A 22,098-nucleotide genomic window follows, 5' to 3' on the forward strand; every position below is an offset into this window, starting at 1 on the left:
TTAAAAGAGACCTAATGTGCAACTCAGAGGGTGGTACTTGTATGGAATGAGCTGCCAGAGAAAGTGGTGGAGGCTGGTACAATTGCAACATTTAAAAGACATCTGGATGAGTATATGAATCGGAACAGTTTGGAGGGATATGGACCAAGTGCTGACAAACGGGACTAGATTAGATGGGATATCTGGTTGGCATGGAAGAGTTGGACCGAATGGTCTGTTTCCGTGCTGTACATCTCTATGACTCTATTACAGTGAAGAAGGTTACAAGTCAGAGTAGAATGGGATCTTGATCAAATGGGCCAATAGGCTGAGGAACGCCAGATGGAGTTTAAGTTAGAAAAATGAGGTGTGATGTTTTGGAAAGGCAAATCAGGCAGGACATATACATTTGATGCTAGGATCCTGGGGAGTGTTGCCAGACAAAGACCTTGGAGTGCAGGTTCATAGTTCCTTTAAAATGGAGTGTTAGGTAGACAGGATTGCAAAAGTAGCTTTTGATATGCTCGTTAGTGAATTGAGTATAGGTGTTGAGAGGTCATGTTGCGGCAGTATAGGACATTGGTTCGGATACTTTTGTGATGTGTTTAGTTCTAGTGTCCCTACTAAAGGATGTTGTGAAACTCAAAGGGTTCAAAGAAGATTTACAAGGATGATTCCTGGGTTGGAGGGTTTCAGCCAACGGGAGAAGCTGAATAGGCTGGTTGATTTATCCTGGAGTGTCAGAGGATGAGGAGTGACACTATAGAAGTTTATACAAGGAGCATGGATAGGGTAAATAGACAAGATCTTTTCCCTGGAGCAGGCAAGTCCAAAACTAGAGTACATTGATTTAAGGAGAGTGGGGTAAGATATAAAAATGGACCCAAAAAGCAACTTGTTCACACAGAGTGTGATGCATGTATGGAATGAGCTGCCAGAAATAGTAGAGGTGGCTGGTACAATCACAACTTATAAAAAGCAGCAGGATTGGCATATGAATTGGAAGAGTTTAGAGGAAAATGGGCCAAAACCTGGTGAGTAGGACAAGATTAATTTATGATATCTAGTCAGAGCAGGGTGGGGGGAGGGGGTGCATGGACAGGTGGGGTGTGGGGTTGTGGGGCCGGGAATGTCTGTGGGGTGGGTGGGGAAATGTGTGTGGCTCAGGGGGAGGGAGTGAGGTCCAATGGGATGGGGTTAATGTGGGGGGGAGGGATGGGTTAATACGGATGCCGCTCGAGCAGGGATGGGAAGATGAACGCGGAGCGAGCACCGTGAGCTGGCGGCCAGTTTACTGTAAGCCTTCCCTTTGCCCTCTCCCCTGTGCCGGTTCTGAACTCTCCATCAGCCTCACCCATGTCACACTCACCGCCGCTGCTGATGATGATGATGAAGATCTTTCCTCAAGAGCCTGCACTGTCTGTCTCTTTCTCCGAAATTGGCGCACAAACTGTAAACTTCCCGGCCCCCCGCGCCAGTTCACACCAACGACCCTTCTCATTGGTCAGCGCCTGCTCTGAGTAAAGAGACATCCCATTGGACAGAAAGGGTCCGCGCCTTCTGCCCAATTCGCGGTGAGAAGGTGTGGGGGCGGGAGGCGGGGCCATGACCTGTCAATAAACTCTACAACAACAACTTAATACTCGCCAACTCCTTCTGAAGAGTCCCACTTCATCCCCAAAGCGGACCTGACTTTCAGAAATATTTTACTTTAATGCCAAATTTAGAATGAGATATCTTATAATATACCAAAGAAAGATTTTAAAATCATTTTTAATATTACATTATATCCATGTTCTCTTATTCTGTGTTCATTGTTTAAGATAGCTCACTTGCAATGTAGGGCAGTTCCAACTTTGACAATTAGGCCCTTAAAGTTTAGTTAACTTATAATGTCATATTTTCTAGTTTAAGAAGTTTCATTTTTGTAACCTCAATCTTGGATAATGCCATTTGTACATTTTTGGATGAATATATTTGAACAAACTACAATTGACAAGAAGGTGTTATTAGCATTTTTAACACTGAGACCACAAAACCAGATGAGAAGGATCCCAGGTTGCTGTGGAAGATGATGGAGAAGATTGCAAGGATCCTCAAATTAAATCATCTCTAGATGCAGAAACTGTGCCAAAGGACTGTTGTCGAAAGTGTGGTGCTGCAAAAGCACAGCAGGTCAGACAGCGTCCAAGGAGCAGGAGAATCGACGTTTTGGACATAAGCCCTTCCTCAGGAAAAGACTGATGGATGGATAATGTGAACCCATAACGTGGTAGGGATAAACCAGGGAAATATAGGCCAGTGGTCTAACGTCTGTGGTGCAGGAACTGTTGGAGAAGATTCAGAGGGACAGATTAATCCCCACTTGAAGAGACAAGGATTAAACAAGGATGGGATGGGTTTGTCAAGAGATGATCATGCTGAACAGGTTTGATTTGAGTTTTTTGAAAAGGTGACTAGATGTGTGGATGAGGGTTTTTTAATTCATTCACAGGATGTGAACATCTCTGGCTGGGCCAGCATTCATTGCCCATTCCTAATTGCCCAGAGGGGAGTGAAAAGTCAACCACATTGCAGTGACTCTGGAGTCATGTGTAGTCCAGACCAGGTAAGGATGGCAGATTTCCTTCCCTAAAGGACATTAGTGTATGTGATGGGTTCTTCCTGACGATCAATAATGATTTCATTGTCATCATCAGACTATTATTTCCAAATTATTATTGAATTCAAACCCTAACATCTGCCATGATGTGATTTGAATCAGGTTCCAGAATGTTACCTGGTTCTCTAGATTAGTAGTCTAACAATAATAGTGGTGCCACTGTTTAACAAGGTGGTAAGGACAAGCCAGGGAACTATAGAATAGTGACCTGACGTCAGTTGTTGGAGGGAATCCTGAGGGACCGGATGTACATGTATTTGGAAAGGCAAGGACTGATTAGGGATAGTCAACATGGCTTTGTGTGTGGGAAACCATGTCTCACAAACTTGATTGAGTTTTTTGAAGAAGTAACAAAAACGATTGATGAGGACAGAGTGGTGGACATGATCTATATGGACTTCAGGATGGAGTTAGCAAGGTTTAACATGGGAGACTGGTTAGCAAGGTTAGATCTCCACAGAATACAGGGAAAACTAGCCATTTGGATACAGAACTGGCTCAAAGGTAGAAGATAGAGGGTGGTGATGGAGGGTTGATTTTCAGACTGGAGGCCTGTGACCAGTGGAGTGCCACAAGGATCGGTGCTGGGTCCACTATTTTTCGTCATTTATATAAATGATTTGGATGCGAGCATAAGAGGTATAGTTAGTAAGTTTGGTGATGACACCAAAATTGGAGGTGTATTGGATAGCAAAGAAGATTACCTCAGATTACAATGGAATCTTGATCAGATGGGCCAATGGGCTGAGAAGTGGCAAATGAAGTTTAATTTAGGTAAATGCAAAGTGCTGCATTTTGGGAAATCAAATCTTAGCAGGACTGATACACTTAATGGTAAGGTCCTTGGGAGTGTTGCTGAACAAAGAGACCTTAGAATGCAGATTCATAGCTCCTTGAAAGTGGAGTCACAGATAAATAGGATAGTGAAGAGGGAGTTTAGTATGCTTTCCTTTATTGGTCAGAGTATTGAGTACAGGAGTTGGGAGGTCATGTTGCGGATGTTTAGGATGTTGGTTAGGCCTCTTTTGGAATATTGTGAGCAATTTTGGTCTCCTTACCAGAAGGATGTTGTGAAACCTGAAAGAGTTTAGAAATGATTTATCAGGATATTGCCAGGGTTGGAGGATTTGAGCTAAAGGGAGAGGCTGAACAGGCTGGGGCTATTTTGCCTGGATTGTCAGAGGCTGAGGGGTGATCGTATAGAGGTGTATAAAGTCATGAGGGGCACGGATAGGATAAGTGGAAAAGTCTCTCCCCTGAGAAGCGGGAGTCCAGAACTAGAGGGCATAGGTTTAGGGTGAGAGGGAAAAGATATAAAAGAGACCGAAGGGAGAACTTTTTCATTCAGAGTACGTGTATTGAATGAGCTGCCAGAGGAAGTGGTGGAGGCTGGTACAATTGCAACATTTAAAAGGCATCTGGATGGGTTTATGAATAGGGAGGGTTTAGAGGGATATGGGCCAGGTGCTGGCAGGTGGGACTAGATTGGGTTGGGATATCTGGTCGGCATGGACGAGTTGGACCAAAGGGTCTGTTTCCATGCTGTACATCTCTATGACTCTTATACCACTAGGCCATCAGCTACTCTAATGAAGTACAGTGGATACAGTCTACATGGACTTCCGTAAGGCTTTTGGCAAGGTCTGACAAGAAGATGGGATCCAGTGACATTCAGCAAATTGGATTCAAAATTGGCTTAATGGCAGGTGGTGTAGTGTGATAGCCTTTGTGACTGAAAGTTTGTGTTGAATGGGGTACAATAGGGGTTTGCTCCAGGTTCCTTGCAGTTTATAGTGTACATTAAGGATCTGGACATGAATATAGTAGGTTTAATCAGTAAGTGCACCGATGACATGGGAATTGATGGTCTGCTCAACAGAAAGGAGGAAAGCTTTAGACTACAGAATGGTATATGTGGGCTGACAGAACAAAGGCAAATGGAATTTCATCCTGAACAGTATGAGGTGATGCATTTGGGAGGACTAACAAGACAAGGAAGTACATGATGAATGGTATGGCCCTAGGAAGTACATGTGATCAGAAAAACTTTCGTGAGCACATCCAAAGATCCTTGAAGGCCACAGGACAGTTCGATTAGGTAGTTAAGAAAGCATATGGGATACTGCAATTATTAGTTGAGGTATTGAACATAAGAGCAAGCTTATACAGGATGTTACTTAGGCCACACATGGAGTAAGGTGTGCAGTTCAGTTCACAGTATAGGAGAGACATGTGATTGCATTAGAGCGGATGTAGAGGAGATTCACCAAGATGTTGCCCAGGGTTGGAATTTTTCAGCCATGGAGACAGAATAGTTAGCTGTTTTGTTTTTCTAAGAGCAGAGAAGGCAGAAGGGTGAACCTGACAGAGGTATACAAAAATTATGGAGTGAGATTGAGAAGGTATTCAGGAAAAGAAAATTCTCTTTAGTAGAGTGATCAATGACAAGGGGACATAGATTTAAAGAACAAAAACAGAAATTGCTGGAAAAAGCTTAGAAGATCTGGCAGCATCTGTAAAGAGAAATCAGAGTTAACATTTTGGGTCAAGTTTCTTTTTCCTTTTCTGATTTACAACATCCGCAGTTCTTTAGGCTTTGACATTGTTTTGAAGTGTGTGTTTTGAGGAGATTAAGGAAATGTTTTAATCCTAAGCATCGTGTGAATCTGGAATTCACTGCATGAAAAGATAGTAAAGGTGGCAGCCATCACAACATTCAGTAAGTGTGTAGGAGTTTGATCTCTGGCATAGAAACAGTGAACTGAATGGCCTATTTTCACATTGTAAAACACAGACTTGTGCCTTAGTAAAGATGTGTTCATACCAACAATTTGAGATATGGGTAAATGAATGAGACCATGGATTAAATGTAAAATCTGCATTTATCCCCAGTGTCCCATGGCAGACTCTTGCAGAGCCCATGAAGGCAAAAAGATCAAATTACCCTACTCTACATTATCATTTCCTCTTGGCATTTTAATTCAAAGACCATGTTTCCTCTCAATGATTTTCCCTAGCGTTTGAAGTAAAAGTTTTAGAAAATATGAAATTATCGATGAAACATTTTTAACTGAAGTGTATAATGGAATACCCATAGGTGTCATCATCTAGTTAACTGCTAGTTCTGAGACCAGCCCTGTCTTTTCAGTCTAGCTGTTTGGTCATGTAACCAATTACTGCAGACCATGGACAGATTAGAGAAGTAGATCAGGTATTGCTGATATTCATCTGGGGGGAGGAAAATAAGGAAGGAAATTTTCTAATCTTGGATCATACAGAGTGGTAAGTAGCTTTGATCTATTTTCGATCAAATATTGTATCTTTAATATATTCCTTACATTATATTTATTGGCAAAGAGATGTATTTGGTATAATTTCATGCAACTTATGCACATTTGGATAACTCTGGATATGTCAGCAATATTTTTATAATCTCAAACATTCAGGAAAGCAAACATGATTATGAGGTATGAAGCATATAAAACTGTAATTAAATATTTACTTCATGGAAGAAAAATAATTTGCGCCAGCAATTTATGAGAAAGCCAAAGTGAATATGAAAATCTCTAGCTCTGTAGACAGGTTCATGTAGTTTCTTATTAAATTATTAAACTACAGTAAAAGATATCACATGAACAGTTCTGTGAAACTAGAGAACCTGTGACTGTGTTTTCACATCAGGTTATGAGCAATGAGATGAGTGCAACAGAAAATGCCTACAAGGGAGAGCTGCAAACACCTGCACTCACTAACAATGCGGATGCCAAAGATATCTCTACTGTTCAACAGGACAAGAGTTTAAATAACGGATTGAAAGCTAAACAAACAAAACATGTCTGTTTCCCATCAGGAGGAAAGATTGTGTCTGGATCAGCAGAACCCTGGAATCCATGGGAAGCTGGTGAGTACGGGACATTATTGCTTGAACATGTCCAACTAAAGTTAAACCTCCATATTATAACCCATCAAGAAATGCTAAGAGAATTCTAATCAGACATTTTTTGTGAAAATGAAGATTTACATTTAGGTAGCATCTGTCATGACCACTCAGTATCTCAAAGTGCTTTAAAGCCACCAAAACACTTTTGAAGTATAGTCACTTGTGTAATATAGGAAACTACAACAAATTGCATTTATATACTGTCTTTAACACAGAGAAAGGTACTATAAAAGTGATGTATTTTCAAAAAGTGTTGGGAATACAGATCCTCCGCTTGGATGAAGATCGAGTTAACTATTGATACTAACTTGAATAATAATTGGCATGTAAAATTTATGCCATGGAAGCATCAGCCAGTGAATATCTCCAAAAGTGAAAATTTAGCCATCAGCCCTTGACATTCAATTGCACTCCCACCATAAAAGGTATTTGTATTATGATTGATCATAAACTGAACTGGATCAGCATTATCAATATGGTGACGACAGGAACAGGTCAGAAGCTAGAAATGCAGAGGCATGTGCTCACCCCCTCTGCCCAAGCACTGTCCAAAATCTTCAAGGGGAAAGTGAGGACTGCAGATGCTGGAGATCAGAGCTGAAAATGAGCCTGAAGAAGGGCTCATGCCCGGAACGTCGATTCTCCTGCTCCTTGGATGCTGCCTGTCCTGCTGCGCTATTCTAGCAACACATTTTCAGCACTGTCCAAAATCTACAAAGCACAAGTCAGGACCACATTGAAATACTCCTCACTTACCTGGATGAGTGGTAACACCAACAACACTCAAGGAGCTTGATACTATCCATGACAAAGCATCCCACTTATCAACACCCTCTACATGAATTTAAACATTACTCTTGGCACTATTGATACACAATGGAATTACATAATTGTAAGGTTTGGCTGAAAAAAGCTTTGTTAAAACATCCCTGTTCAATAAAGTTAGCTAAGAATTTTCTCTGTTATTAAGACTGAATTCAATAACCAGAGTTATAAAGTTATTGAAAATTGATCAAGATCACATCTATATAGAGAAGTGATTGCTTGGCCTCTGGCTGAGATATTTGTGTAATCGATAGTCACAGGTGAGGTGCCGGAAGACTGTCACATTAAGGATGTGGATGTGACTGGCTAGGCCAGCATTGATTGCCCGTCCCGAGCTGTCCTGGACCGCCTTGAACAGCTGCAGGTACTCCAATGGTTCTGAAAGGATTTCCAGGATTTTAACCCAGCAATGAAGGAGCGGCTATAAAGTTTCAATCAGGATAGTGTAGGACTTGCAGGGAACTTGAAGATGGTGGTGTTCCCATGCATCCACTACCCTTGTGCTTCAAGATAGTAGAGGTCATGAGTTTGGAAGGCTTTGTCAGAGAAGCCAATACACATTGCTTCCACTGTGTGTCAGTGAAGAGGAGACCAAATGCTGAAGGTGGGATGGGCTGCCAATCAAACAGGCTGCTTTGGTCAAGAGAATGTTGACCTTCTTGAGTATCATTCGATCTGAATGAGTGCAACCTTTCTAATAAAGTAAATTAATTGGCAGCAGATATAAATAAATAGTTTGACCAAGTAAGCACCACAGAGACAAGACAGCAAGGTGACCAGGGCTGGGATCTGAACATTGAAAAGCATTTGATTTTTCGAAAAGATAGAAGCTCAGAAATAGGTGGAGCAGCCCTGTTAATTAAGAATGCTTCCAGTACGATAGGATCATTTGAAATCACAAGCTTTCAGAGCACTGCCTCTTTGTCCTGACGAAGGAGTAGCCCTCCAAAAGCTTGTGATTTCAAATAAACCAGTTGGACTATAACCTGGTGTCATGTGACTTTTGACCTCGTCCACCCCAGTCCAACACCGACACTTCCACATCATGGCCAGTATGATGGAGAGATATATCTTGGAAGTCAACAGAACAGGATGTTCTAAAACAAAGGTAGCTATTCATCAAGAGAAAAATTGTATATAAAAGTAAGGATGTTATGTTTCAGTTAAAAGGCGTTGGCAGGATTACATATCAAATATTGTGTACAGTTTTGGTCTCCTTATTTAAGGAAAAATGTAAATGTGTTCGAGACAGTTCAGAGGAAGGTCTTCTAGGTTGATACCTGGAATGAATGGGTTGCCTTATGAATAAGGGTTGGACAGACTGGTTTTGTTTCATCGGAGTTTCGAAGAGTGAGGAGTGACTTGATTAAAGTAACTAAGATCCGGAATGGTTGATGTGAAAGAGTAGGTTAATGTGACATAAGGTTTTCTCTTGTGGATGAGTCCAGAACTAGAGGTCATCCTTTTTGGTCAGAGATGACGACTTTTTTTTCTCTTTGAGGGTTATGCAACTTCACAAGTCTTTGCCTCAGAAGGTGTTGGAGGTAAATCAAATGATATTTTTAAGACAACTAAATAGATTCTTGTTAAGCCAAGGAATAAAGTTGTGAGGATTGGAGAATTGGGTTTTTTATTTAAAGTTAGAACAATAGAAGCAGCATGAAAGGCTGGAGTCAGGCTCCCACAAAGCCAGTAGCTTTAAAAGAATAAAGAACAAAGAAGATTTACAGCCCAGGAACAGGCCCTTCGGCCCTTCAAGCCTGAGCTGATCCAAATGTACTGTCTAAACCTGTCAGTCAATTCCTAAGCATTTGTATCCCTCTGCTCCCCATCTACTCATGCATCTGTCCAGACGCATCTTAAATGAATCTACAGTGCCTGCCTCTACCACCTCTGCTGGCAACGCGTTCCAAACGCCCACCACCCTCTGTGTGACGTACTTGCCGCGTGTATCCCCCTTAAACTTTCCACCTCTCATCTTGAAAGCATGACCTCTGGTTATTGAATCCTTCACCCTGGGAAAAAGTTTGCCTCTATCCACCCTGTCTGTACCCTTCATGATTTTGTAAACCTCACTCAGGTTCCTCCCCAATCTCCTTTTTTCTAGTGAAAATAAACCGAACCTGCTCAACCTCTCTTCATAGCTAGCACCTTCCATACCAGGCAACATCCTCGTAAACCTTCTCTGCATCCTCTCCAAAGCATCCACATCCTTTTGGTAATGTGGCGACCAGAACTGTACACAGTATTCTAATTGCAAAACTTTCAGTAGTTTTAGTTCAACTTTCAGGAGTTATTGGGGTTTTGAAGTTGTCTGTGGAAGCTGTTATACATTTTTCTCAGCCACAGCAAAAATCTGGAGTCCTCCCTCTCTCTGTCAGAATTTTCTTCTGGCATTCTTTTCTCCTGCACTGGAGAAACGTCACATGTCAATCTATTGTTCTGGTATTGCCTTTGCCAAGACTGTGTTTGTGTGATGTTATTACATTCAAACAGTTGCTGTTTAGTCGTTAAATAATCTATTATTCTAAGTTTTCTAATAGATTAGATTTCCTTCAGTGTGGAAACAGGCCCTTCGACCCAACCAGTCCACACCAATCCTCCAAAGAGTAACCCACCCAGACCGATTACCCTCTGACTAATGCGCCTAGTACTATGGGCAATTTAGCATGGCCAAATAACCTACACATCTTTGGATTGTGGAAGGAAACCCACGCAGGCACAGGGTGAATGTGCAAACTCCACACAGATAGTCGCCCATGGCTGGAATCTAACCTGGGATCCTAGTGCTGTGAAGCAGCAGTGCTAACCACTGAGCCACCATGCTGCCCTGTAATACAGTTGAAGTTTTATCAATTCTTCTTTTTTTTTCTTCCTTTAACTTGGTGTAAGAATAAAGTGTGTTTTGCTTAAAGTCAAGTAGCACGAACAATTAAATTATATCTGGAACACAACACTTTACACTTGTCTTTAAATAAGATAAAAATTAGGGTCGAGACTATCTCCTTGACATATTTAAAGGGGGCTTGGTATGGATCATAACAAATTTGGAACGCAAACAGATCAGTCATGATCTTATTAAATAGTCGAGCAGGCTCAAGGAGCCAAATGTCCTACTTCTGCTCTTAGTTCATTTGTTTAGATATAATTAAGGATTGGTAAATAATACTTCCCTTGATCACAATGTTGACATCCTCTGAAAGAAATTTTAACAAGTCAGCTGTTAGGGATTCAAGTCACACTTCTGCATAGAATAAAGGCTGAGAATTTAGATCAAAGGAAGTGCTTTACTGCACAAAGTGCTGAATTATAAGTGGTATGATGAACCAAGACTCTGCCGGCCCTTTCAATTGTGTGAAAAAAATTCAAGAGCACGTTTCAAGGAAGACTAGATAAGTTTTCATATCCCGACTAACATTTGGAATCATAGAATCATTGAATCCCTAAAGTTATTCCTCAATCAATACATACAAAACAGGTCATCTGGCTATTTGTCATGCAATTTATGTGATTTTGCTGTGAGTAAATTGAGGCCTAGGTTTCTCTCCATTACACCAGGTGACTATAGGTCAAAATACTTAATCGTCTGTAATTTCTTTTGTCCTGATCATAAAGGAATTATGCCATTGTAAGATTTTGCTTAGAAAAACTTTGTTAAAACATTGCATTTCAGTAAAGTTAACCAAGCATTTTCCATTTTATTGAGGTTCAAATCAACAGCCTTAATTATGAAGCTATTGAAAATTGATCAAGATCACATCTACTGTATTTTGAGTCTAAGGTGACAAAACTGTTGAAAATAGAAATGAATGAATTATTCATTGCTAATACTGCTGTGGTTTTATATTACTGTACTGACTGGTTTATTTGCTTTGAGACAGCATGGCCATTGTGAATAATTATTAGCTTTTGATATATCTATATGTTCGTAGTACATCAAGAATAAGTTTAGGGAATTAGGGTTAGAGATTTCTATTGTGTTCATCTTAAATAAAATCGTGTCACTGTCATCCTGCTAACTTTATTTTTTGTGTTTCTTTACAAAACTCAAATTATGAGTTACTTAAGAAGCAAATAACAACATTTTGTGATAGATGCTTCTTCTGTGCCTGTAGCATGTCAGTCCACGATTTGAAGCACAGTTAGTTTGGGGTATATTTCAATTAATATGCTATTATTAAAGTAAATTAATCAGGGACCACAGATATGTGCCATAAATTTCCAGTGGAGAGGGTCTCAAAATTATCGACAAAGTGCATGACTTGCCGAATTGTCTTAGGGTGGATGAGTGTGTGGAAAAATTAAATTTTACTTGCACTGTCTATTATGTTAACAGAAAACCATATGAGGAACTTTGGACCCCCTATTGCATTAGGCCATAATCTCACATTCTTGAGTGGTTATGTGTTGATTTCTTTAATTTATTTGTGCTACAAACAACATTTTGTTGCGGGACAGCAAGTTAAATAAGCAGCAACCATGTGTAACTAGAGTCACAAGCAGCACCATTAATGTTTTTAATTTATTTCTATATTATTATGATGAGTGTTTGAATACCCTGGAGAATTAGGGTTTTGAATGTCCAGCACACAATTAGTCACATTGGTTGTTGTAGCTTGTTTGCTCACTGTAATGTTCCATTATATTCTGTGCTTGTACCAAACATCCTCAGGAAAAACCAACAGATTTTTGTAATGCTAATAGAGCAGTGTTCTCAAACTGGCATCCGTGGAGAGTTTCCAAAACTCTGTGAAATAGCATGCTGCAATGGGATAAATTGGACACATGCTTTGTCCCAGTTACCAGCGGTGTCCCGTTGGTAGGAATGTTATGCACCAGGCAGCATCCTTGTGGTATTCCAGTTCAGGCACTCTACAAACATCAGAGAGGAAGGAAAAACCCTGTTACATATAGCAGTTGTGCAGTGAGAAAGTGGTCAATGGAGGGGACGCAGAGTTTAATCACACTTCAGGAAGGCAGGGAGGTTCAACGCAATGAATTATTCAATCAACATGTTGCTGAATGTGGAGACTAAGGGAAGGTGGAATTTTTCACATCAACAAAATATCAGTGTTCACAATATTGGACAATATTATTCAGATTCTGTTAAATTCCTTTAACCAGGCACTGATAAACTTCATGTAAATGTGCAAAGTATTTATAGTATAATAATTTAGATTGAGGGAGAGGGTATGATCAGTAATTAAATACCTATTTGAAAAGAATGCCTTCAATAAAGTTTGGAGGCCTCACGTCAGAAAAGATTAACCGTGATCACAGTCGACAAGGAAGCCACTGGAGGATTTAGCAATGGGTACGGGAGTCCTGGGCTAAAGCTATTTGAAACAGAGAAGTACAAGGATTTTACTGAAGGTTGGATATAGGGTAACAATTAGAGAGAACAAAGGAATTGTAGGAGGTTTATTTGATGAAAGAACTTAACCACAGTTAGAAAGGTGTGAGAACAGTGATTTGATAGGAAGCAATTGTTGATGTTAGCAATCATAAGAATGGTAATTGTGAAACTAGGATTTGGTACTGTGTAAGTTGAGGACCCAGGAAGTGAGTTTCATACAAGGATGAGGCACAATGAAGTGGAGTGCAGTGGAAGCCGGGACGCTAAATGTCTTTAAGGCCGAGATTGATAGATTCTTGTTGTCTAGAGGAATTAAGGGCTACGGGGAGAACGCTGGTAATTGGAGCTGAAGTGCGCATCAGCCATGATTGAATGGCGGAGTGGACTCGATGGGCCGAATGGCCTTACTTCCACTCCTATGTCTTATGGTCTTATGGTCTTATGGTCTAAACTAAACATTCTAACTGGAGTAAGGAGAGAATTTGAGGAAGAGAGCATCGGCATCATTACAAAGGCTGAGATAGCTGGGTAGATGCTTTCAACCATCAAGCCAAAAATGTGCATCAATATCAGAGACAGATGGAAAGGAAGAAGATCGGAAAGGTTTCCTAAAGAAAGCCAGGTAGAAGCTGTACCTGTGCAAGGGAAAGCAACAGTGTGTGTTTCTACTTTTGGAGATCTAATGGCAGTAATGCTGTAGATAATTCACTACACAGACAACTGGAGGACTCAGGTATGTAGGTTAACTTTGTGTTTATTCAAACAATCTTAGTCTTAGACTGGCTAAACAGTATTCTGTCTGACATGGTGTCTTGGCTCTGTCCCATGTCTGTCTGATATCTGTCCCATGTCTCTCTGATATATAGAGAAAATCATCAACCTTTGCACCCCTGCAATCAGATATGTAAACATTGTGAACAATTTATTCTTATACAATAAGGAGAAATATTCTACCCTAAATCCTTCTTTTATCCTGTCTACAAGATTATTTTTGTACTCCCCAATTAGCTCTGAAGGCTGAAACAGGCCTGAGTGTATAGAGGTTCCTCTTCAGTCATTTCTGTTGATGTGCACTCATGGGGTAATGTCTTATAAGTGGGATAGCAGCAGTAAAGAAACAGCAGCAATGTGTGAATTGAAGGACCTGAGAGGAGAAAGGAACCATCACCATACTCTGGAACTAACTGATTGACTTTGGTCTATTGTCCAGCATTCAAATGTCCCACTCAGTTTCAGTGTAAAAAAAAAACTGTCCTCTTTAATGATTAAAAAAAACTCAGCCCATACAAAGCTCCTTGGACTGGAGTTAGACAAGCTCTTGACTGACTGTGACCATAACCCCTGTCTGACCATAGTCCTCCTTGACCCCATTAAGACTGCTCCCCTTTGAATTTCAAACATCGTAATTTGCTTGAATAACATGCCATGTGTTTCCCATGTAAACTACTGGCACATGCTGCAGCTCCACCTGCTTGACAGCTCAGTGCTCCCCATCATGCCTCTCAGTCTCTCTGTAGAAAAACAATTGCAAGCCAGAGTCTGGCAGCCTATAACTAAGCACAGAAGAATCTGTGTCCTAAAAAGCAATGCAAGTCACAGAGATTGGCAGCCTCCAATTAAGTGTGAACTGAGAGCACTAACACAGTAACAAAGCAAGCCAAGATCCATAAAATTCATCCTGTGCAGTTGCATGAGTTTAATGTGTGTTCCTGTGGGCAAAGTGTCCTGGCAGAAGTGTGTAAGTCATAGGTGCCTCTGAATTCCAAATTAAAGTGCGAAGGAGTTGGAATGATGTGAAAGTTAGTTCAAGAGTGGTCATTGTGATGTGGTGAAGCATTGCCAACATATATGGATGTATGATTGAGGGGGAATCGTGGCATTGGAGCTTGTGGGGCAGTGTACGACATAAACTGCTGGAAGATGGCCGGTGCAAGAAATCAGTGAATCACACCTACCTAATCCTAACCCATTTTGACTTTGTATCAGGAATATGTGGCATCTAGTTTTTCAGGAAAGGAAAAGAGATTTAGAAATGGTGAAGAAATAAATGGAAGTCGGGCTGGTAATGAGATGTAAATGAGGGATTATCTGAGAGAAATTTACAAAATTATGAGAAGCATGGATAGAATTGCTAGAGTCTTTGTTCCCAAATTAGAGATGTCATTTTACTAGGAGATATAGGTTTAAGGTAAAAACAGTTAAGTTTAAAGTAGATGTGAGAAGCATATTTTTTCACACAGAGGGTGTTAAATGCCTACAATGCATCACCAGAAGAGGTAGTGGAGGCAGATGCAATAGTAACATTTAAGAGGCATCTTGACAGTTATATGAATGGAGGGATATGGACAGTGTAGAGGCAAAAGGTTTTTAGTTTAAAAAGGCATCATGTGTCAGCACAGTCTTGTTAGGCCAAAGGGCCTGTTCTTTGCATTTTGTTCAAATACAATGGAAACAAGTTAGAGACTGTTTACTGGTGAGATTCTGAAGTCATCATTTAAAACCTAAGGATAAAATTGCAAAACTTCTTCCCAATGCCAAGATGCTAACGTTTTTCATTTTCATATATTTTCTCAACTTTCTTTCCATTTCCCACACCACACCAGGGAAAGGAAAATTTCACCCATAATATTTTTCTAATGAAATAAAAACAATATCAACAGACAAGGAATCAACACTGAATTGCTCTGAAAAATATAAATAAGCATTTAAACATATGGTAAAACAGTATGCAATCTCAAAGCTACACTACAGTGCTGTAAAACACTGAAAAATTATAATACATACAATCATCATAAAATTAAAATCCATCTTGTGCATTAAGATCTTCTGTGTACCACCACATCAACTAAACCTCCATTTAGAATGTGATAAATAAATATTATAATGAGACTTGTATAATCAAAGTAATAACTGTTAACTCTGCATCAAATATTTTTTCATAATAACAACATTGCAAAACTGTGGGAATTATGTGGAATCCTGACAAAGGGTATTGGTGGTACAGCGATTCAATTAAGTACTCTTAACCTTTGTGTCCTTTGTTTCAGCTCTATCAGAATGTTCGGACAGTTTCTTTCTGTGCGGTAACAGGAATGTGCTGTTTTTGGGCATTTTCTTTTCAGGCTAATGGGTCATTTTCTCCAGGAATTCTTTCTCCTGTCCTTCCCTTTGTACTTTTGAAGTACCTTCACTCCTCAAACTCTGGTCTCTTGTGCATTTCCAAGTATAACAACTCCGTCATTTGTGTCTGTGCCTTCAGTTACTTGGGCCGTAGACTCTGGACCTCTTTCCCCACACATTTTCTCTTTCTGGCTCATTTTTCTCTTTGAAATATTTTCTTAAATCATAACACTTTATCCAAGCTTTTGATTCTCTGACCTAAGACCTCCTGACATGGCTCTGTGGCATACTTTGCTTTGTATATTCCCCTGTGAAGCCATTCGGACTCTTTTGTTACATTAAAGGCACTGTATAAATATAAATTGTTGTTGTAACCAATTTTCTCCTCCCTAACTGAGGGGTGTTATGGACAGTAATTGTGTACTTGCTGCTTACCTTTTCACGGATTGCACCTTGATACAGCTTGCATGTTCCATTCATCCCAAGCGTGATGCTACTAGGAGTCCTAGCAGGGCCACCTATAATGGTAATGTCAGAGGACAGGAACCAGACAAAGTGCAAGTCCTCAGTGGTGATCCAGGTGGAAGATACTCATCTAATAGCAACAGCTATAACCCGGCAGATGAAGTTTGCAGTAGTAGCGAGATCCCCATTTATCGAAGCGATCGACACTACTGTCTCACAGCACCAGTGGCCTGGGATCGATTCCACCCATGAGCCGCTGTCTGTGTAGATTTTGCACATTCCCCCCATGTCTGCATGGATTTTCTCTGGGTGCTCCAGTTTCCTCCCATACCCCCAAAAATGTGCATGTTAGGTGGATTGGCCCTACTAAATTGCCCATAGTGAACAGGATGTGCAGGCTAGGTGCATTAGTGATGGGAATTGCAGGGTTATAGGGATAAGATAGGGGGGTAGGTCTGTGTGGACTTCTCTTTGGAGGGCTGAATAGTCTGCTTGTACACTGTAGGGATTCTATTCAAAGAAGTTCCCTGGATTTATTTTTGTTTGTTCAAGGGAGGAGAACATTGCTGGCTAGGCCAGCATTTATTGCCCATCCCTAGTTGCCCAGAGGGCAGTTAAGAGCCAACCACATTGCTGTGGGTCTGGAGTCACAGGTAGCCCAGACCAAGTAAGGATGGTAGTTTCCTTCCATGAAGAACATTATTGGATCTGCCTTCTGTCAAAGACCATGTATTTGCTGACGTTCAAATAGCATTCCCATGTAAAAACATGTCCTGCACAAGGCATCTACTTAGAGGAACACCCCTTGGCAGGAGGAGTAACTGAAAAGGAACTAGAAAAAGGAATGCCAGTGACATCAAGGCTATGGCCTAAGTCAATCTCCTGGAAATCATCTTCCAAATATGTGATGCAGCTCTAGCATTGATCTCGTCAGCCACACAAGGACCCATAAAACCAATGACACGGAATTTCCTAGGTGGACGATAATACTCATCAATGATTGATTGCCACCACTGCTGACTTCTGGCCTAGCTCTTCTCTTTTTTTCTGGCCATTGTCTTATACCTCTTGGATCATATGAGCTAATTCTTCATAAACTCTTGATCAAATCTGGAATTTCCCTTCCTTTTAGGATTTTGGTTATGGACTGGATAACCTCTCAGAGGACCCTGAGTTTGTCTGATCTTAAATTCATATGGAAGATAGCACAAAGTTGCCCTGAAAACAGGCACTAAGTTAGCAATGTCAGAATAACGGAGGCAATAAGTAAGGTGTATAGCAAGGGTCTTTTCCGTAGGGCCGGGGAATTCAAAACTAGGGACCATTTTTTAATGTGAAAGGAGAATTTTTTTTTTAAAATGTGGGGCAACTTCCTATACACAGAGTGGTTTATATGTGGAATGGACTGTTGGAGGAAGTGGTGGATGCGAATACAATTACGACATTTACAAGACATTTGGATAAGTTCATGTAAAGGAAGGGTTTGGTGGGATACAGGACAAACACAAGCAAGTGGGACTAGTTTAGTTTTGGAATATGGTTTGCATAGATTAGTTGGACCAAAGAGTCTGGTTCCATGCTGTACAACTCTATGAGTCTACGACATAACTTCCATAAGGCTAACCAATTTGACATGGTAAGTGACATTCTTCTGAAGAATTACAGCAGCTTTACACAACTTGTATAGCAATTTTCATTCTGAATCAATGCCATGCTGTACCTGACCACGGAATGTTGATGTGGAAACTCTGTGGAATTAAAAAGAAACATCCTCCAGCATGAGCATTCCTCCTAGTCCATGATCAGCAGTGATGGTGTTCCATTCTGTGCAATTTGTAGCAATGTGCACTCAGGGATTTGAGATCTAGAAACCCATAATATAAGGCTGAACAACTTTGATTTCAAAAGTCTTATGGTTTCATGGTGTATAAAACAATTTCATAGCCAGCATTAAATAGTTTAGAGATTAAATAATTTAGAAAATTAATCAGAAACCAATTTGCTTAATTTATTCACCTATAAATCTGGGCATTTATTAATTTATTAATTCAGTACAATTAAATCAAAACTCAGTGTACTAATTGATAAATATGCATATTTGTAAATTAATTTCTAAATTAAAGTATTCCCAATTACTCCCATCCTCATTATATAATTTTAGTTATAAGTCTATCTTTGTTATAAGACCATTGGAGCTTAGCGCACAATTATTTTACAAGATGATTTTATGCTATGTAATGGAACGTTTACCATGGCATCATAAGGGAAAAATGCTTGACTCCCAAATTGCACAAAATTACACTATTACTGAATGTTGGCTGAACATTGAACCAAGTTCCATTTTTCTAACTTTCTTTAAATACTGACTCAGAAGTTCCTTAAGAAAGATGAGAAGATAACATTCCTGTTTTGCAGCTGTTCCCATACAGCAACACTCATGAATTATTAAAGAAAAGAAAGAGACTCATGTTTATGGACTAAAGGGAACTTCCAACCAAATCATTCCATTTGCATGGTGTATCTCAGTTTTCTCATAAAATGTATTTCTAAATTAAATGTATAATTAAGGTTGTGGTCCCCTTGTGAGTGTGTAATGTACTGTAATGAAAGGAATTACTCCAATGCTGGGGTTTACTTTAGCTCCCCTTGATAGGATTGTTAACGTAACAATATAATCAGGGTATGTTATGAAAGTAATGGACTAATTAGTTTGTTGAGGTAATCTGCTACAGCAGAGATTCACAATACCTTTTCTTTCCTACTGAAATCAATAGAAATTGTTAATATGTACAATGTAATGTATCATGCAACTTTGCTGCTCTTTTATTGCTTGCTTTGAGCAGAATATATATTTTATCCTCAACATGCATTAAATTGTCATTAAGTTAGAAAAACTTAGAATTGTCTTTCTTTTTAAGTTTTACTTTTCATATGCATTCACCATCATGGTGAAATGAACAGACTTAGGTAATGTGACCTTCAAAACAATGTTAGACTTTACAGAAACTAATGAGAAATGGAATTTGATTATCTCAGCTACTCTAATATAACACTGTTGCATGTGATGCTTTGGAAATGTTCATAACATAGAGGTACTTCGGCCACCTGATAATTGTGCTAATTTTGTATTCCTTTCTTTATCACCTAATTTGAAGTCTTCACTTGTAGTTTTACTGGTAGGCATTATCAGCCCTGCAAATTACTGATCCTACTACCAAAAGAATGTCAACTATAAGTTATTCTAGCTCATTTCTTGGGGGTGAGCCAGGCTGCAAACCAATGTATTGAATTAAAAAAAAAGAACTGCAGATGCTGGAAATCAGAAACAAAACAGAAATTACTGGGAAAATAATTGCTGGGAAGCTTTATCTAACACCTCATTTTCTGTTTGGGAACTCAACAGCCTTCTGGACTTAAAATTGAATTCATAAATTGTGGGGCTTGAGACGCCTTCTCCCCTTTATTTAGCATAACCTCCTCATTCTATGCCTTGTCATCACTTGGGCTGCTACCACACACAACCCATTGACAGCTACTAACAGACCCCATTAACAGCTACTCATTCCCCCAGACTGACTTTTACCCACTCCTTTGTCCCACTGTGTTTCTCTCTGTTTGGGCTTTGTTTCCACCTATCGTTTACTCTCCCCACCCCATGTTCTGCATAAATACAAGCATTTTCTGAAGAAGGGTTACTGCACCCAAAATGATAACTCTAATTTATTTCCACAGATGCTGCCAGACCTGCACAGTTTCTGAGCAACTTATGTTTTTGATATATTGAGGCTTTCCAGCTGTTTACACAAACTGTTAATGTTGCATTTAGAACATAGAAAAATACAGCGCAGACCAGGCCCTTCAGCCCTCGAAATTGCGCCGACCTGTGAACTAATACAAGCTCATCCCCGTACACTATCCCATCATTATCCATATGCTTCTACAAGGACTGTTTAAATGCCCCTAATGTGGCTGTGTTAAGATTAGATCACTTACAGTGTGGAAACAGGCCCTTCGGCCCAACAAGTCCACACCGACCCGCCGAAGCGCAACCCACCCATACCCCGACATTTACCCCTTACCTAACACTACGGGCAATTTAGCATGGCCAATTCACCTGACCCTGCACATCTTTAGAACTGTGGGAGGAAACCGGAGCACCCGGAGGAAACCCACGCAGACACGGGGAGAACGTGCAAACTCCACACAGTCAGTCGCCTGAGTCGGGAATTGAACCCGGATCTCTGGCGCTGTGAGGCAGCAGTGCTAACCACTGTGCCACCGTGCCGCCCACAACTACATTGGCAGGCAGAACATTCCACACCTTTATCACTCTCTGAGTAAAGAGCCTGCCTCTGACATCTGTCTTAAATCTGTCACCCTCAATTTGCAGCAATGCCCCCTCATCATCCTTAGAAAGAGACTCTCACTGTCCACCCCATCTAATCCTCTGATCATCTTGTATGTCTCTATTAAATCCCCCTTCTTCTATCCAATGAGAACAGACCCATGTCACTCAGCCTTTCCTCATAAGACCTTCCCTCCAGAGGAGAAAATGAGATCTGCAGATGCTGGAGATCAGAGCTGAAAATGTGTTGCTGGAAAAGCGCAGCAGGTCAGGCAGCATCCAGGGAACAGGAGAATCGACGTTTCGGGCATAAGCCCTTCTTCAGGACCCAGTAACATCCTGGTAAATCTCCTCTGCACCTTTTCCAATGCTTCCACATCCTTCCTGTAATGGGGTAACCAGAATTGTACACAATATTCCAAGTGAGGCCGCACTAGCATTTTATACAGTTGCAGCATGACATCATGGCTCTGGAACTCAATCCCTCTACCGATAAAACCTAACACACCGTATGCCTTCTTTAACAGCACTGTCAACCTGGGTGGCAACTTTCAGGAATCTGTGTACATGGACACCAAGGTCCGTCTGCTCATTCACACTATCAAGAGTCTTTCCATTGACCCAGTACTCTGCCTTCCTGTTATTCTTCCCAAAGTGAATCACCTCACATTTATCTGCATTGAACTCCATTTGACACCTCACAGCCCAATTCTGCAGTTTATCCAAGTCCCCCTGCAATCTGTAACATTCTTCCACACTGTCCACTAATCCACCAACTTTAGTGTCATCTGCAAACTTACTAACCCATCCACCCTTTCCTCCGTCCAAGTCATTTATAAAAATGACAAACAGCAGTGGACCCAAAACCGATCCTTGTGGCACACCACTAGTAACTAGACTCCAGGCTGAATATTTTCCATCAACCACCACTCGCTGCCTTCTTACAGAAAGCCAGTTTCTAATCCAAACTGTTAAATCACCCTTAATCCCATGCCTCTGCATTTTCTCCAAATGCCTACCATGTGGAACCTTATCAAAGTCCATGTACACCATGTTAACTGCCCTACCCTCATCCACATGCTTGGTCACCTTATCAAAAAACTCAATGAGGTTTGTGAGACACGACCTGCCCTTGATGAAACCATGTTAACTCTCTCCAATCAAATTGTTGCTTGCTAGATGATTATAAATCCAATCTCTTATTATCCTTTCCAAAACTTTTCCTACAACAGATGTAAGGCTCACTGGTTTATAATTACCTGGGTCATCTCTACTACCCTTCTTGAACAAGGGCACAACATTTGCAATCCTCCAGTCCTCTGGTACAAAACCTGAAAATAATGATGACTCAAAAATCAAGGCCAAAGGCTCCACCATCTCCTCCCTAGCTTCCCAGAGAATCCTTG

At 40.5% G+C, this 22,098-nt stretch overlaps 1 protein-coding gene across 2 annotated transcripts in view; it reads left to right on the forward strand.

Annotated features, from left to right (window-relative positions):
* The first annotated feature begins 1,652 nt into the window (after positions 1–1,652).
* The window catches only part of LOC122553415 (protein phosphatase 1 regulatory subunit 37), a 266,984-nt gene continuing 246,538 nt past the window's right edge, over positions 1,653–22,098 (forward strand). For both annotated transcript variants that reach the window (XM_043697155.2, XM_087989667.1), the window contains exons 1-2: positions 1,653–2,587; positions 6,323–6,542. In XM_043697155.2, the coding sequence (XP_043553090.2) occupies positions 2,570–2,587; positions 6,323–6,542 (238 nt within the window). In that variant the 5' untranslated portion in view covers positions 1,653–2,569. The remainder of the gene's footprint in view (positions 2,588–6,322; positions 6,543–22,098) is intronic.

This window comes from Chiloscyllium plagiosum, unplaced genomic scaffold (assembly GCF_037043375.1).
Source record: "Chiloscyllium plagiosum isolate Xiang-an unplaced genomic scaffold, Cpla_swu_hap1 HiC_scaffold_8, whole genome shotgun sequence".
Taxonomy (NCBI): Eukaryota; Metazoa; Chordata; class Chondrichthyes; order Orectolobiformes; family Hemiscylliidae; genus Chiloscyllium; species Chiloscyllium plagiosum.